At 40.1% G+C, this 15,506-nt stretch overlaps 1 protein-coding gene and 1 long non-coding RNA gene across 2 annotated transcripts in view; one reads left to right on the top strand and one right to left on the bottom strand.

The window, feature by feature from the left end:
* galr1b (galanin receptor 1b) overlaps window positions 1-15,506 on the bottom strand; it is a 29,250-nt gene that overhangs the window by 12,597 nt on the left and 1,147 nt on the right. Inside the window, exon 2 of the mRNA XM_075479861.1 lies at window positions 2,426-2,491. Within this exon, the coding sequence (XP_075335976.1) occupies window positions 2,426-2,491 (66 nt within the window). The remainder of the gene's footprint in view (window positions 1-2,425; window positions 2,492-15,506) is intronic.
* On the top strand, window positions 12,161-13,067 carry LOC142397271 (uncharacterized). The gene is made up of 3 exons (XR_012772717.1): window positions 12,161-12,286; window positions 12,444-12,536; window positions 12,981-13,067. It is a non-coding gene; the product is annotated as an uncharacterized LOC142397271 (long non-coding RNA).

Below are 15,506 nucleotides of genomic sequence, written 5' to 3'. Positions count from 1 at the left end.
AGACCGAAGTGTAGACCGAAGTACAGACCAAAGTACAGACCGAAGTACAGACCGAAGTACAGACCGAAGTGCAGACCGAAGTGCAGACCGAAGTACAGACCGAAGTGCAGACCGAAGTGCAGACCGAAGTGTAGACCGAAGTACCGACCGAAGTGCAGACCGAAGTGCAGACCGAAGTGCAGACCGAAGTGCAGACCGAAGTACAGACCGAAGTGCAGACCGCAGTGCAGACCGAAGTACAGACCGAAGTGCAGACCGAAGTGCAGACCGAAGTACATACCAAAGTAAAGACCGAAGTACAGACCGAAGTGCAGACCGAAGTGCAGACCGAAGTGCAGACCGAAGTGCAGACCGAAGTGTAGACCGAAGTACAGACCGAAGTGCAGACCGAAGTGCAGACCGAAGTGCAGACCGAAGTACAGACCGAAGTGCAGACCGAAGTGCAGACCGAAGTGCAGACCGAAGTGCAGACCGAAGTACAGACCGAAGTGCAGACCGCAGTGGAGACCGAAGTACAGACCGAAGTACAGACCGAAGTGCAGACCGAAGTACATACCAAAGTAAAGACCGAAGTACAGACCGAAGTGCAGACCGAAGTGCAGACCGAAGTGCAGACCGAAGTGCATACCGAAGTGCAGACCGAAGTGCAGACCGAAGTACATACCAAAGTAATGACCGAAGTGCAGACCGAAGTACATACCGAAGTGCAGACCGAAGTACATACCAAAGTAAAGACCGAAGTACAGACCGAAGTGCAGACTGAAGTTTAGACCCGTAGTGCAGACCAAAGTGCAGACCAAAGTGCAGACCGAAGTGCAGACCGAAGTGCAGACCGAAGTGTAGACCAAAGTAAAGACCGAAGTACAGACCGAAGTGCAGACTGAAGTTTAGACCCGTAGTGCAGACCGAAGTGTAGACCGAAGTGCAGACCGAAGTGCAGACCAAAGTGCAGACCGAAGTGCAGACCGAAGTGCAGACCGAAGTACAGACCGAAGTGTAGACCGAAGTACAGACCGAAGTACAGACCGAAGTGCAGACCAAAGTAAAGACCGAAGTACAGACCGAAGTGCAGACCGAAGTGTAGACCGAAGTAAAGACCGAAGTGCAGACCGAAGTGCAGACCGAAGTACCGACCGAAGTGCAGACCGAAGTGTAGACCGAAGTACCGACCGAAGTGCAGACCGAAGTGTAGACCGAAGTACAGACCAAAGTACAGACCGAAGTGCAAACCGAAGTGTAGACCGAAGTACCGACCGAAGTACAGACCGAAGTGCAGACCGAAGTACCGACCGAAGTACAGACCGAAGTGCAGACCGAAGTGCAGACCGAAGGAAACAGACACTGGAGTGAGGCTTCTACATAAAAACTACAGAAAGATGCTGATTTTAAAAGTGTGTTTGCACAACAAATGTTATGGCACCTTCATTCATATGGCAGCACATTTAAAATAAAGCTAAATGCTAAAAGCTATACACTACTTTTGGATTCATTTTTGGATTCTGCGTACAAATGAGATTAACCGTGATTAATCAGGGAAATCATGTGATTTATTAGGGAAATCGTGTGATTAATTAGATTAAACATTTTAATCGCTGCCCAGCCCTAGTTTTTGTTCTATTTTTCTGATGTGGTGTCAGTTTAATTTTTACTTATTTTCTCATTGTCTTGATCTTAGTTCAGTTTCTACTTTATTCTGTCTCACTTGCCCAGACTCATCAGTGGTTGTTATCAGTCCAGCTCCATTCAGGGTTTTGTTGTTATAGTCTGTGTTCACTTCAGGGCTTTGTTTAGTTTCCTCTTTTATTTTGAAAGTCAGCTTTCGGTTTCTCCTCTTTCAATTCTTGCTTTTTACAAAAGGCTTTCCAGTTTGATGATGATGTTTTGTCACTAATTAATCTCCTGAGTTCTCTTTGTCAGTTGCCAGTTTCTTGTTGATCTCTTCTTCCTGCCAAGCAGCGCTTTCATGTTTGGTATAATACCTGGAACACACCTGGGTTTAAGTGTATTAAAGCAGGTTGAAACAGCAGCTCGGTATCACAGTCAGAGTTATCTACGCTGCAGCTCTACAGCTCTCTGACAGCATCATACTGCGTATGCTTCATCATCATCCTCATCCTCCGCCCACAGCACCATCCAGAAACACATCATGGAGCAGCAGCTGTCCAACATTCTGGATGTTTTCATGTAAACAGAACCGTTTCCATGGAAACCTTGAAGACATCCAGGTAAACAGGACCCCCAAACAAACACAGCCAAAAAACAAGAGGGGGAAAGAGGGCTAAGAAAAAGAAGAGGGAAGCAAAAGAAAAGCTTGTCTTTCTTTTGGAGCGCTTTGACTTCTTGGACATGTTCTTCTGATGTGCCCAAACACAAGAAGGGGAAAGAGGGGGAAGAAAAAGAAGAGGGAAGCAAAAGAAAAGCTTGCCTTTCTTTTGGAGCGCTTTGACTTCTTGGACATGTTCTTCATCTTCTTATGCAGGTGACATAAAACCTGCAGGTAAACACAGAAGAAAACTAATGAAGGTGAGAAACATCTGGAGTGTTGATAAATATCTGTCTCCCCTGGGATTTCAGTGTATGTGCTCCGTCACACCTGGATAACACCTGTATAACAGCTGATAAATACCTGGACAACACCTGATAAATACCTGGATAACACCTGTATAATACCTGGATAACACCTGATAAATACCTGGATAACACCTGCATAACACCTGCATAAAACCTGTATAACACCTGGATAACACCTGGATAACACCTGGATAACACCTGTATAACACCTGACAAATACCTGTATAGCACCTGTATAACACCTGGATAACACCTGGATAACACCTGGATAACACCTGTATAACACCTGTTTAACACCTGGATAACACCTGGATAACACCTGGATAACACCTGTATAACACCTGTTTAACACCTGGATAACAACTGATAAATACGTGGATAACACCTGGATAACACCTGATAAATACCTGTATAACACCTGTATAACACCTGGATGACACCTGTATAACACCTGTATAATACCTGGATAACACCTGGATAACACCTGGATAACACCTGGATAACACCTGTATAACACCTGGATAATACCTGGATAATACCTGGATAACACCTGGATAACACCTGAATGACACCTGGATAATACCTGTATAACACCTGACAAATACATGTATAACACCTGTATAACACTTGTATAACACCTGACAAATACCTGTATAACACCTGTATAACACCAGATAAATACCTGGATAACACCTGATAAATACCTGGATAACACCTGGATAACACCTGGATAACACCTGTATAATACCTGTATAACACCTGGATAACATCTGATAAATACCTGGATAACACCTGGATAACACCTGTATAACACCTGGATAACACCTGGATAACACCTGTATAAAACCTGGATAACACCTGATAAATACCTGAATAACACCTGCATAACACCTGATAAATACCTGCATAACACCTGCATAACACCTGCATAACACCTGTATAACACCTGGATAACACCTGGATAACACCTGTATAACACCTGGATAACACCTTTATAAGACCTGTATAACACCTGGATAATACCTGGATAATACCTGTATAACACCTGGGTAACACCTGGATGACACCTGGATAACACCTGGATAACACCTGGATAACACCTGGATAACACCTTTATAAGACCTGTATAACACCTGGATAATACCTGGATAATACCTGTATAACACCTGGATAACACCTGGATGACACCTGTATAACACCTGGATAACACCTGGATAACACCTGATAAATACCTGGATAACACCTGGATAACACCTGATAAATACCTGGATAACACCCGGATAACACCTGATAAATATCTGTATAACACCTGATAAATACCTGTATAACACCTGGATAACACCTGGATAATACCTGGATGACACCTGGATAACACCTGGATAACACCTGGATAACACCTGTATAATACCTGACAAATACCTGTATAACACCTGTATAACACCTGATAACTACCTGTATAACACCTGGATAACACCTGTATAACACCTGACAAATACCTGTATAACACCTGTATATCACCTGATAAATACCTGGATAACACCTGCATAACACCTGCATAAAACCTGTATAACACCTGTATAACACCTGTATAACACCTGGATAACACCTGTATAACACCTGACAAATACCTGTATAACACCTGTATATCACCTGATAAATACCTGTATAACACCTGGATAACACCTGTATAACACCTGACAAATACCTATATAACACCTGTATATCACCTGACAAATACCCGTATAACACCTGTATAACACCTGTATAACACCTGTATAACACCTGTATAACACCTGTATAACACCTGTATAAAACCTGATAAATACCTGGATAACACCTGGATAACACCTGATAAATACCTGTATAACACCTGGATAACACATGGATAACACCTGGATGACACCTGGATAACACCTGTATAACACCTGGATAACACCTGTATAACACCTGATAAATACCTGGATAACACCTGGATAACACCTGATAAATACCTGGATAACACCTGTATAACACCTGGATAACACCTGGTAAATACCTGGATAACACCTGGATAACACCTGATAAATACCTGGATAACACCTGGATAACACCTGATAAATACCTGGATAACACCTGTATAACACCTGTATAACACCTGGATGACACCTGGATAACACCTGTATAACACCTGGATAACACCGGTATAACACCTGGATAACACCTGTATAACACCTGGATGACACCTGGATAACACCTGTATAACACCTGGATAACACCTGTATAACACCTGATAAATACCTGGATAACACCTGGATAACACCTGATAAATACCTGGATAACACCTGTATAACACCTGGATAACACCTGGTAAATACCTGGATAACACCTGGATAACACCTGATAAATACCTGGATAACACCTGGATAACACCTGATAAATACCTGGATAACACCTGTATAACACCTGTATAACACCTGGATGACACCTGGATAACACCTGTATAACACCTGGATAACACCGGTATAACACCTGGATAACACCTGTATAACACCTGGATAATACCTGGATAATACCTGTAAAACACCTGGATAACACCTGGATGACACCTGTATAACACCTGATAAATACCTGGATAACACCTGATAAACACCTGTATAACACCTGATAAATACCTGGATAACACCTGGATAACACCTGATAAATACCTGTATAACACCTGTATAACACCTGATATATACCTGTATAACACCTGGTTAACACCTGGATAACACCTGGATGACACCTGGATAACACCTGTATAACACCTGGATAACACCTGTATAACACCTGATAAATACCTGGATAACACCTGATAAATACCTGGATAACAACTGATAAATAACTGTATAACACCTGATAAATACCTGGATAACACCTGGATAACACCTGTATAACACCTGTATAACACCTGGATGACACCTGGATAACACCTGATAAATACCTGGATAACACCTGGATGACACCTGATAAATACCTGTATAACACCTGGATAACACCTGGATAACACCTGGATGACACCTGGATAACACCTGGATAACACCTGGATAACACCTGTATAACACCTGATAAATACCTGGATAACAACTGATAAATAACTGTATAACACCTGATAAATACCTGGATAACACCTGGATAACATCTGATAAATACCTGTATAACACCTGGATAACACCTGTATAACACCTGGATAACACCTGGATAACACCTGATAAATACCTAGATAACACCTGGATAACACCTGATAAATACCTGTATAACACCTGGATAACACCTGGATAACACCTGGATAACACCTGTATAACAGCTGGATAACACCTGGATAATACCTGTATAACACCTGATAAATACCTGGATAACACCTGATAAATACCTGGATAACAACTGATAAATAATTGTATAACACCTGATAAATAACTCTATAACACCTGATAAATACCTGGATAACACCTGGATAACACCTGGATAACACCTGATAAATACCTGGATAACACCTGGATAACAGCTGATAAATACCTGTATAACACCTGTATAACACCTGATAAATACCTGGATAACACCTGGATAACACCTGGATAACACCTGGATGACACCTGGATGACACCTGGATAACACCTGGATAACACCTGGATAACACCTGGATAACACCTGTATAACACCTGATAAATACCTGGATAACACCTGGATAACACCTGATAACACCTGGATGACACCTGGCTAACACCTGGATGACACCTGGCTAACACCTGGATAACACCTGGATGACACCTGGCTAACACCTGGATAACACCTGGATGACACCTGGATAACACCTGGATAACACCTGGATAACACCTGGATGACACCTGGATAACACCTGTATAACACCTGGATAACACCTGGATAACACCTGGATGACACCTGGATAACACCTGTATAACACCTGGATAACACCTGGATAACACCTGGATAACACCTGATAAATACCTGGATAACACCTGGATAACACCTGATAAATACCTGGATAACACCTGGATAACACCTGATAAATACCTGGATAACACCTGGATAACACCTGATAAATACCTGTATAACACCTGTATAACACCTGGATAACACCTGGATAACACCTGGATAACACCTGATAAATACCTGGATAACACCTGGATAACACCTGATAAACACCTGGATAACACCTGGATAACACCTGGATGACACCTGGATAACACCTGTATAACACCTGGATAACACCTGGATAATACCTGGATAACACCTGCTAAATACCTGGATAACAACTGATAAATAATTGTATAACACCTGATAAATACCTGGATAACAACTGATAAATAACTCTATAACACCTGATAAATACCTGGATAACACCTGGATAACACCTGGATAACACCTGATAAATACCTGGATAACACCTGATAAATACCTGGATAACAACTGATAAATAACTCTATAACACCTGATAAATACCTGGATAACACCTGTATAACACCTGGATAACACCTGTATAACACCTGTATAACACCTGATAAATACCTGGATAACACCTGGATAACACCTGGATGACACCTGGATGACACCTGGATAACACCTGTATAACACCTGGATAACACCTGTATAACACCTGATAAATACCTGTATAACACCTGATAAATACCTGTATAACACCTGTATAACACCTGTATAACACCTGATAAATACCTGTATAACACCTGATAAATACCTGGATAACACCTGTATAACACCTGGATAACACCTGGATGACACCTGTATAACACCTGGATAACACCTGGATAACACCTGGATAACACCTGATAAATACCTGGATAACACCTGGATAACACCTGGATAACACCTGGATAACACCTGGATAACACCTGATAAATACCTGGATAACACCTGATAAATACCTGGATAACACCTGTATAACACCTGTATAACACCTGATAAATACCTGGATAACACCTGGATAACACCTGGATAACACCTGGATAACACCTGGATAAATTCCTGGATAACACCTGGATAACACCTGGATAACACCTGATAAATACCTGTATAACACCTGATAAATACCTGGATAACACCTGGATAACACCTGGATAACACCTGGATAACACCTGGATGACACCTGGATAACACCCAGCCTATGAAACCTGGATGATTCCTGGAACACACCTGGATAATAAACCCTAACAGTTAAAGGATCTTTCTGATTAAACGTCGGTTTTATTCAGATAAACCAACAGAAATGAAAATCTCTTTTGGTTTCAGGGTGTGAGCGAAGCTGATCAATCCGATCAGAATCATCCCGTCCTTATTGATCAGCCTTATTGATCAGCCTTATTGATCTGGGCTTTATCGGCTGAGCTCAGCTTTCCTCAGACAGAAACCTCTGAAGTTCAAACTGTTCTTATTTCAGATTGTTGAAAAGCAGAAAGAGTCTGATGGGTTTACGCGTCAGACAGAAAAACAATGACTCACGCATTAAGAACGATGACGTCACACATTAAGTTGTAAAAAGTCCGGTTAACGGACACACTCGGGTCTAATCTGGCTCGGTACACTGTAAAAAAGAAAACTTGCTTTTAGCTGTGATAACTTAAAATTAACTCTCAGAATAACTACGTGCTATGGGGGTTGCTGTGTTAAAGGGGAACTCCGGGGCATTTGAAGCACAATCCCATTGGTAGAGGTTGTCAAATACTGACAGTAGGACACAGAGAGGTGCAAATCTGCGCTCCCTGTGCGGAGATCGTGCTGTTCGCACAGCATGTCATGCGAGGCTAATACGTGGTGGCTAAGGGGCAAGCGCTAACCCTTCCACGTAAAACAACAACTTGCACACTGCAGAAACGTCACACCACTTTATAAACCATCCGACAATAAAGTCACAAGCCTTACCATCAAAACCATATGCATGGTTCTCACATTACTGGCATGGGGACGTTACAAAACAACTTTATAAACAGCATGTCACTCACCGGCTGGTAACAATATTACTGGGCATGTATTGTTGTAATGTTTTAAATTCTTGAACGCAGTTTTTCTAGAGAATATAATTGTTTTGTATATGTGATTATCGTCCATTGACTCTTTTGGGCTTTCACATGCGCGAGCCTACAACCAGCCGGTGAGTTACATGCTGTTTATAAAGTTGTTTTGTAACGTCCCCATGCCAGTAATGTGAGAACCATGCATATGGTTTTGATGGTAAGGCTTGTGACTTTATTGTCGGATGGGTTATAAAGTGGTGTGACGTTTCTGCAGTGTGCAAGTTGTTGTTTTACGTGGAAGGGTTAGCGCTTGCCCCTTAGCCACCACGTATTAGCCTCGCATGACAGGCTGAGCGAACAGAGCGATGTCCACACAGGGAGCGCAGATACGCACCTGTCTGTGTCCTACCGTCAGTATTTGACAACCTCAAGCAATGGAAACACACTTCAAATGCCCCGGAGTTCCCCTTTAACTAGTTTTTCTGAATTTTAAAGTCTGAACTCATTAAAAAGTTAATCTGATTTAAAATACTAGTTGATTAGACTTCATTTGTTAAGTAGAATTGAAAATAGGGCCTACTATTTGACTGCAATAGAAAATGACAGTCAATAGGAATGCACACAATCCATAGGCCTATCATATCAAAAGTTGTGAGTTCAACACGAAAAACTTCATATACAGGCCTTTAAACCTGATGAAGGTGGTGCCAATAATAAAGACTAGACGGTTTCAACCCATGGACTGCCTCGTACCCCTTCTGTTTTGTTTTCTGTTCAGAGTTGTGACCATGGTTTTCTGTGTTGTTTGCATTATTTGTAACTGTGTGTTGAACCATTAACCATTGCCCTACAAAAAGTAATAGAGTTTATTATATAGCTTAAAAATTGAAACAATAAAAATCCTGCTAACAGTACAGTTTCAGGTTCAACAATTCACATTTTTAATGTAATGGTATAAGCTGTGCTTGCATAAAATAGGATGGAAGGAGCAAGCAGACAGAGAAATGTCATACATGTGTTTTAAAAAATAGACACCTGCTCCTTTAAGGAAGCCAGTGCGAGGTCATCCAATTTTAGAAGACACTTTTCCTGCACACAAAGTTTTCCTATAAACAGACAGGATAAGCGCAGCGTCCCTAAATATGTCCATAATTAGGGCCTACAGCTTCATAAAAGTAGCCTAATTTGCTGAGATTTCTTTTTTTAGGCCCATTGATAAAAAACAAAAAAAATCAAGTCGATGAGTATTGAAAGAGTATTTATACCAGATATAAATGAAAGAATAGCCTACCGAAAGGGGGGAGAACAAAGCAAGATACAAGCATAGTAAAACAATTTGAAATAATAATAGTATAATCAATCACTTCTGATTGGCTCGTGCACCCACGTGACGCAGGCAGAAGACACTTGCTTCAACCGAGTGGCGAACTCTGCTGCAACACCAACCACGACAAGAATCTATCAGCTTGTTCTTGTCCACCTGCATGTTGTCCACTTCCCGCGGTTATCTACTGAACAGCCAAGTAACCGAAAGTGCTCGACATTCAAAGTAAGTAACCAACATTTAAAATAATGTTATTGGCTTGGTTTATCAGAGCAGTTAACTCGTGTGCAGTTTGCTGTTTAACTTGGAAAATGCGTTGTGCTGATTCTAATGGTGACTGGGTAAGAGTACAATGAGATTGGAAATTGCATGTACGTCTCCTCTCGTTTGAAACGTGTAGTATCATCTTTGTGTAGCATCCATTGATTGTCAAATACGGTTAATACAAGGCACGGCTTAATTGAATAAATTACTAAGAAAAACAAAGACGCCACAAAGCGTTAAGTGGTCATCTCGACTAATTGACTATTGAGCATGTATGCTGTGCATTCAGTCAGGCGGCTAAATAGGATGGTGTCTTGGTACTTGTGTTAACTGTAAGTAGCCAGGATAGCTTGTGGGTTAGCTGCCCCGGTTATCACGTGTCCTGGATCCTGCAATGTTCCGCCAGCATTTCTGAGCACGGATCTGCCGAATTCGGTTGTCTCCGCACTCTGGCGGCACACTTTGTAGCTAACAAGCATAGTAGCAGGTGAATTAGCTCAATGGATTTTAACGGTGCTTGTACGGTTGTAATAGAAATCATTGGAATCAATAGGTTGGCAGGGCATTGCTCTGCTCGTTGGCAGAGCCGGGGTGATGTCATTCCAAAACGATGGCGTTTCGTTTCGCATGACTTCAAGATCATTGTATATGTAACCAAATGTGAAGATTTTGTTTTGGACTAATGACAATATAATTTATAATTGTGTTTTCAGTTAAATATGTGAATTGGATACCAAGTTGGCAAGGTTTTGGAAATCATTGTCGGTGCACTAATTTTTCATTATTTTTTTATTTTCAGATCCTCTTCAGTTGCATTGCCGAATGAGATGGATATGTAAGTTTTGCACATACTCCACATCAAATCGCCGCCGAATTGTAGAACACTATCAAAGCAGTCATGGGCACTATGGAAGAAGAGTAGCTCTCCCCTGTATTTACACTGATTGCACATGTTGCTTCCAGTCACACAAGTCTCTCCAAAAGCATGTGAGGCAGCATGCATCATGCAGCAGTCAGGCAGTGACATCAAGAATCCGATGCAGCCTATGGGATTTTGACGAACCTGCAGACACCAAAGTATACTTCCGTCATCTGGTTATATGGTGAGATGCATTTGTTTTTATTAAAATTATTGTATTGCAGTAGTATTGTTGCTATTATGGTCAAACCTAGTGACTGTTTTGTTTTTCAGTGTGCCAGCATGCTGTTTAGAATTATTCTGAACAAAGATGACATCAGGAAAATCAATATCAACAGTTTGCCAGAGACCCTGGATGCATTCATGGCCCTGCTGAAACACAAGCTTGGAATCGAAGATGACCTGATTGTCCAATATGAAGATAAAGACTTTGAAAATGAGCTGCACTGTTAACCCGAAAGTTCATTCTATGCAAACAGTTTGAGTGAATACCACTTTTAAAGGTTAGTTTTATTGCATTACTTAAACAGTATGAGTATATGAAGAGTGTATGAGACAGTCAATAGGTGTACTCATTTTTGTAAGTTTAACAAACTTAAACTATCAAGTTTTACCTCACACCACATGCTGCCCTGTTGTGATTGGCTCAAAACTCAAGACAAGTCTGTGCTTGTCCGTTGATGGCTACAGAGAAAGTTGCTCCATTTTCTAATTTACACAGAGCAATTTAAGGTCTTTGCACTTTGCTTGTTCCTTGGACAATACAGACCTGCATTTTTCTGTTTTAAGCAAGTTTGGACGCTTTTAAAGGACATTTGCCTGCCGTCAAGAGGATATAATTTCTGTCTGAATGAGGTAAGTTGTTTTCTCTGTTCTAGTTTTAGAAACTGCTGGAACATTGTTAGTTTCAAATGTGTACATTTGAATGTGTGTAAATTTGAGGATGGCTTAGGTAAATTTTGAGCGTTGGACAATTGCAATTGTGAATTTCTTGAACCCTGTGTTATAAGTAACTCTGCCTGAATGTCAAAATTTCATTTTCATATTTTTCAGGTGTACTTGGAGTTTAACAGGGTTGTTGGTAGGAATCTTAAAGAAGAGTTATTTGGTGTTCTTGATGGTTTGTGTCCAAGCTTGATGGAAATCTTCAAGAGGAAGACAAGTCAGATAGGCAAGCAGTTAGCTGACCTGTTACAACAGACAACGGTGGGTTGATATTTCTGTTTCTTCTTGTAATGATATTGATGGTTAGTTCATACATATTACAAAAACTAATACTTCTCCCACCTCCCCTTGTGGTATTTCTCTATATGAACAAATGAACTGATATAAGATATATTTCTTGTGTTATATCTCTTTGCAGAGCACTGAGCCAACAGCCATCAGATGCCTTGTCCTGAGAGGACTGCCAGTGATTCTTGGGGATGATGCGTCTATGTTCTTTAAGAGCAGTTCGGTGAGTAAAGTTTTTTGATTAGTGATTTGTGTATTTCTAATATTGCCTTTAATGATCTACACACACTTATCCCAATAATAACTTGAATGGAGAATAAACTAAAAGGCTCAAATTAGGCCACTAATACTAAAAAAACTGTGTGCTTCTCCCTGGTCAGCAGCACACTTGAAGAGTAATTAAACCTTTCTCTATTCTCTATTTCTCTATCACATATCACATTGTCCAATATACCACCTATTGTCAAAACATGGGATCTACACCACAACAGATACCTATACATGAACACAAAAAAATGCCTCTAATAGCTTGTTTAAACAACATTATCTAAAATAAATCCACTGTGAATTATGAAAATCATAATATTTATGAAGACCACACAGCTGATTGCAGACAAATTGCTGTTAACCTGAATATTCTCCTTTTGTCTTGTTTCTTGCACTATAGAATCTTAATGAGGGAGACTCTGGACATTCCTGTGGGAATCCTCTGCTCTGAGGACACCAGCGCTGCAAGCCCAGCATCGCCACAACTATTTCGCACAGCATCATTGTTAATACATATGTGTTGCTTTGATGTGTGTTTAAATAAAATAAATAAAATGTACTGCATTGTGTGGTCATTGACAAAAGAATAATTTAATTGGAATTTATTATTCCATATATAATATTTAAAAATTTTATATAGTCATAGATTTAATAAAACTAGAATTCTAAGTGTATTTGACTTATAATATTAAGTTTTGACCATTGTACTTTTAAGTAGACTCCACTGTACTTTTCTATTGTGATTACTTAAACCATTTAAGTGTATGTAACTTTAAAAAACAATTTTACATTTAAATTGACTATACTTAAACAGATTAAGTTTCTCTACTGTCAATAACTTAAACCATTTGAGGCAATCACTTGACACAAATGGTTTAAGTACAATCAACTTATCCGGGTTTACAGTGTGTGCAACTTGACAAATTTGTCTGACCTTCCTGCAGAAAGAGCGACATTGAAGGTAACTGTTAAGAACTCAACGGAGTCATACCACACTGATTCAAGATCAGACACTGGAAGTTCCAATTGTCTCTGGAAGATCCATGGACTGCGGAACAAACTTTTCCATAGAACAGAGTAGGTCATTCACAAGCTGTGGGCAAGCCAGCTTCCCTAGTATTAACAAGTCTTTGCAGTGTTCCCACATTATTGCCAGTCAAGTCTGATCGAGTCCAAGGTTGTGTTGTGTTTTTTTTTATTGTAGTGGTAATGCTACAGTATGTGGCACATCTTGGTTCTGTTTCTGTACATAACAGCTTTTTGTAATGGGTGTGAGCTGTTTATTTTCTTTTTTTTTTTTTTATCGCCAAGAAGTGGTGCTAAGAGGGAATTTATCTATGTTGGAATTGGCCCTTTTTTGTCATACAAGCCCAGTGCATATTTGCCCATAGTGTCCTGTTGTGCAAGTTCTAGGCTAGTGATAGCAGAAACCTTTGTAGTGTTGGTGTTCTAAGGTATATAACTGGGGCATAATATTGGTTCACAGACCAAGGGGGGGAAATGTTTCTGTAAAATATGAGTAGGTAATACGCAAGGCTGTTTCAAAGTTTGTTTTTGTTTTTGTTTTTTTCCAAAACTAAGCCTTCCCTACTATAAATATCACTAACCTGGCTGTACAATGCTTCCATATAATTGTCAATAGTCAAGTCTGTTTCCTCCAAGGTTTTTTTTTGTGCTGAAGACTTGTAGTAATGCTACAACCAGACTGATTTTGTTACTTATACCATAACTGGTTCTATTTCTTTTTTATTGAGCTGTTTTTTCAACCACCTAGACTTGATTTGAAGAAGGATTTTATAGATGTTGGAATTTGCCTATCTTTTTCGTTTGTAACTGAGTACAGGCCCTGTGCATATCTGCATTAACCAGTGTGTTTTCAGCAAAATATGGTTTGTTCTGTGATACTCAGGCATTAATAAACAGAGATAAATAAAGAAGCCTTTTTGTGTTGTGTTTTATAGTTGTCATTTAGAATGCGTTATGGTGTAGATGTATAGTAATATGATGAACTGGAGCATAAAATACTGAGATTTCTTTACCAGGTTTTAATGTCAGATTGAAGAAGTAAAAACTAAAGTCATGTTAACCTAGATTGAGACCAAATTGAAACAGATTAAGGTTCTCAATTCACCTGAATTAATCCGTGTTTTCTTGACTTGCAAAACTAATTTGTTTTCAAACATGAAAAAGTAACTTTAACTTGTTCTCAAGTTATTAACACTAAAGGAATGAATTAGTTTTGAATCATGAAAAGTCACATGAACTTATTTTCTTCAGTCATCAACACGATGGTAAAGTCAGTTTGACTTGGTTTCTTTAGCCATCAACACTGAAGGCTTTAAGTTCACTTGAATTCCTATCTAGTTCATTTAACTGGGAAAGAGGGATTGTTTGAAAAACTGAAGAAGTTATCACAACTTTTTCTTTGAAGTTTGGTTAACTAACTAAAGTAAGGCAGCCCAGACACTAACTTTTTTAAGTTGAACCCATGCTTTATCTTTTACGGTGTACCGGGTACATGTGCGCCAAAGTTCTGCTGCTTGAGCTGCAGAGCACGGGCGTCGCACCCGTGGAGGATGGGGGTGTTTCGACACCCCCACTTTTACAGCAAGATGATTTCACCCCCCCCCACACACATTTTCCAAAGGTAAACCCGTTTGCCCCCTGGATGTATTATTTTAACGGTTTGCCCACCCTCGTAGTGCACCAACATACAATGTGTTTTAAAGACCCTGTACCCTCTTTAGAATAATTCAATCCAGATTTGAGCAGTGTAACTATTGTAGTTTCCATACCGTACCTAGTTTAGGGCGATCAAAATGCAAAAAAAAGCAGTAAAATGGCCCTGTTCTGCATTTTCACAAATCAGAAAAAGGTTTCACAAATCCCAAACAAGGTTTTAATGAATCTACAGCCTCTTTAGAAT

This window comes from Odontesthes bonariensis, chromosome 1, assembly GCF_027942865.1.
Source record: "Odontesthes bonariensis isolate fOdoBon6 chromosome 1, fOdoBon6.hap1, whole genome shotgun sequence".
NCBI lineage: Eukaryota > Metazoa > Chordata > Actinopteri > Atheriniformes > Atherinopsidae > Odontesthes > Odontesthes bonariensis.
This window is presented reverse-complemented; position numbering and strand designations above follow the sequence as displayed.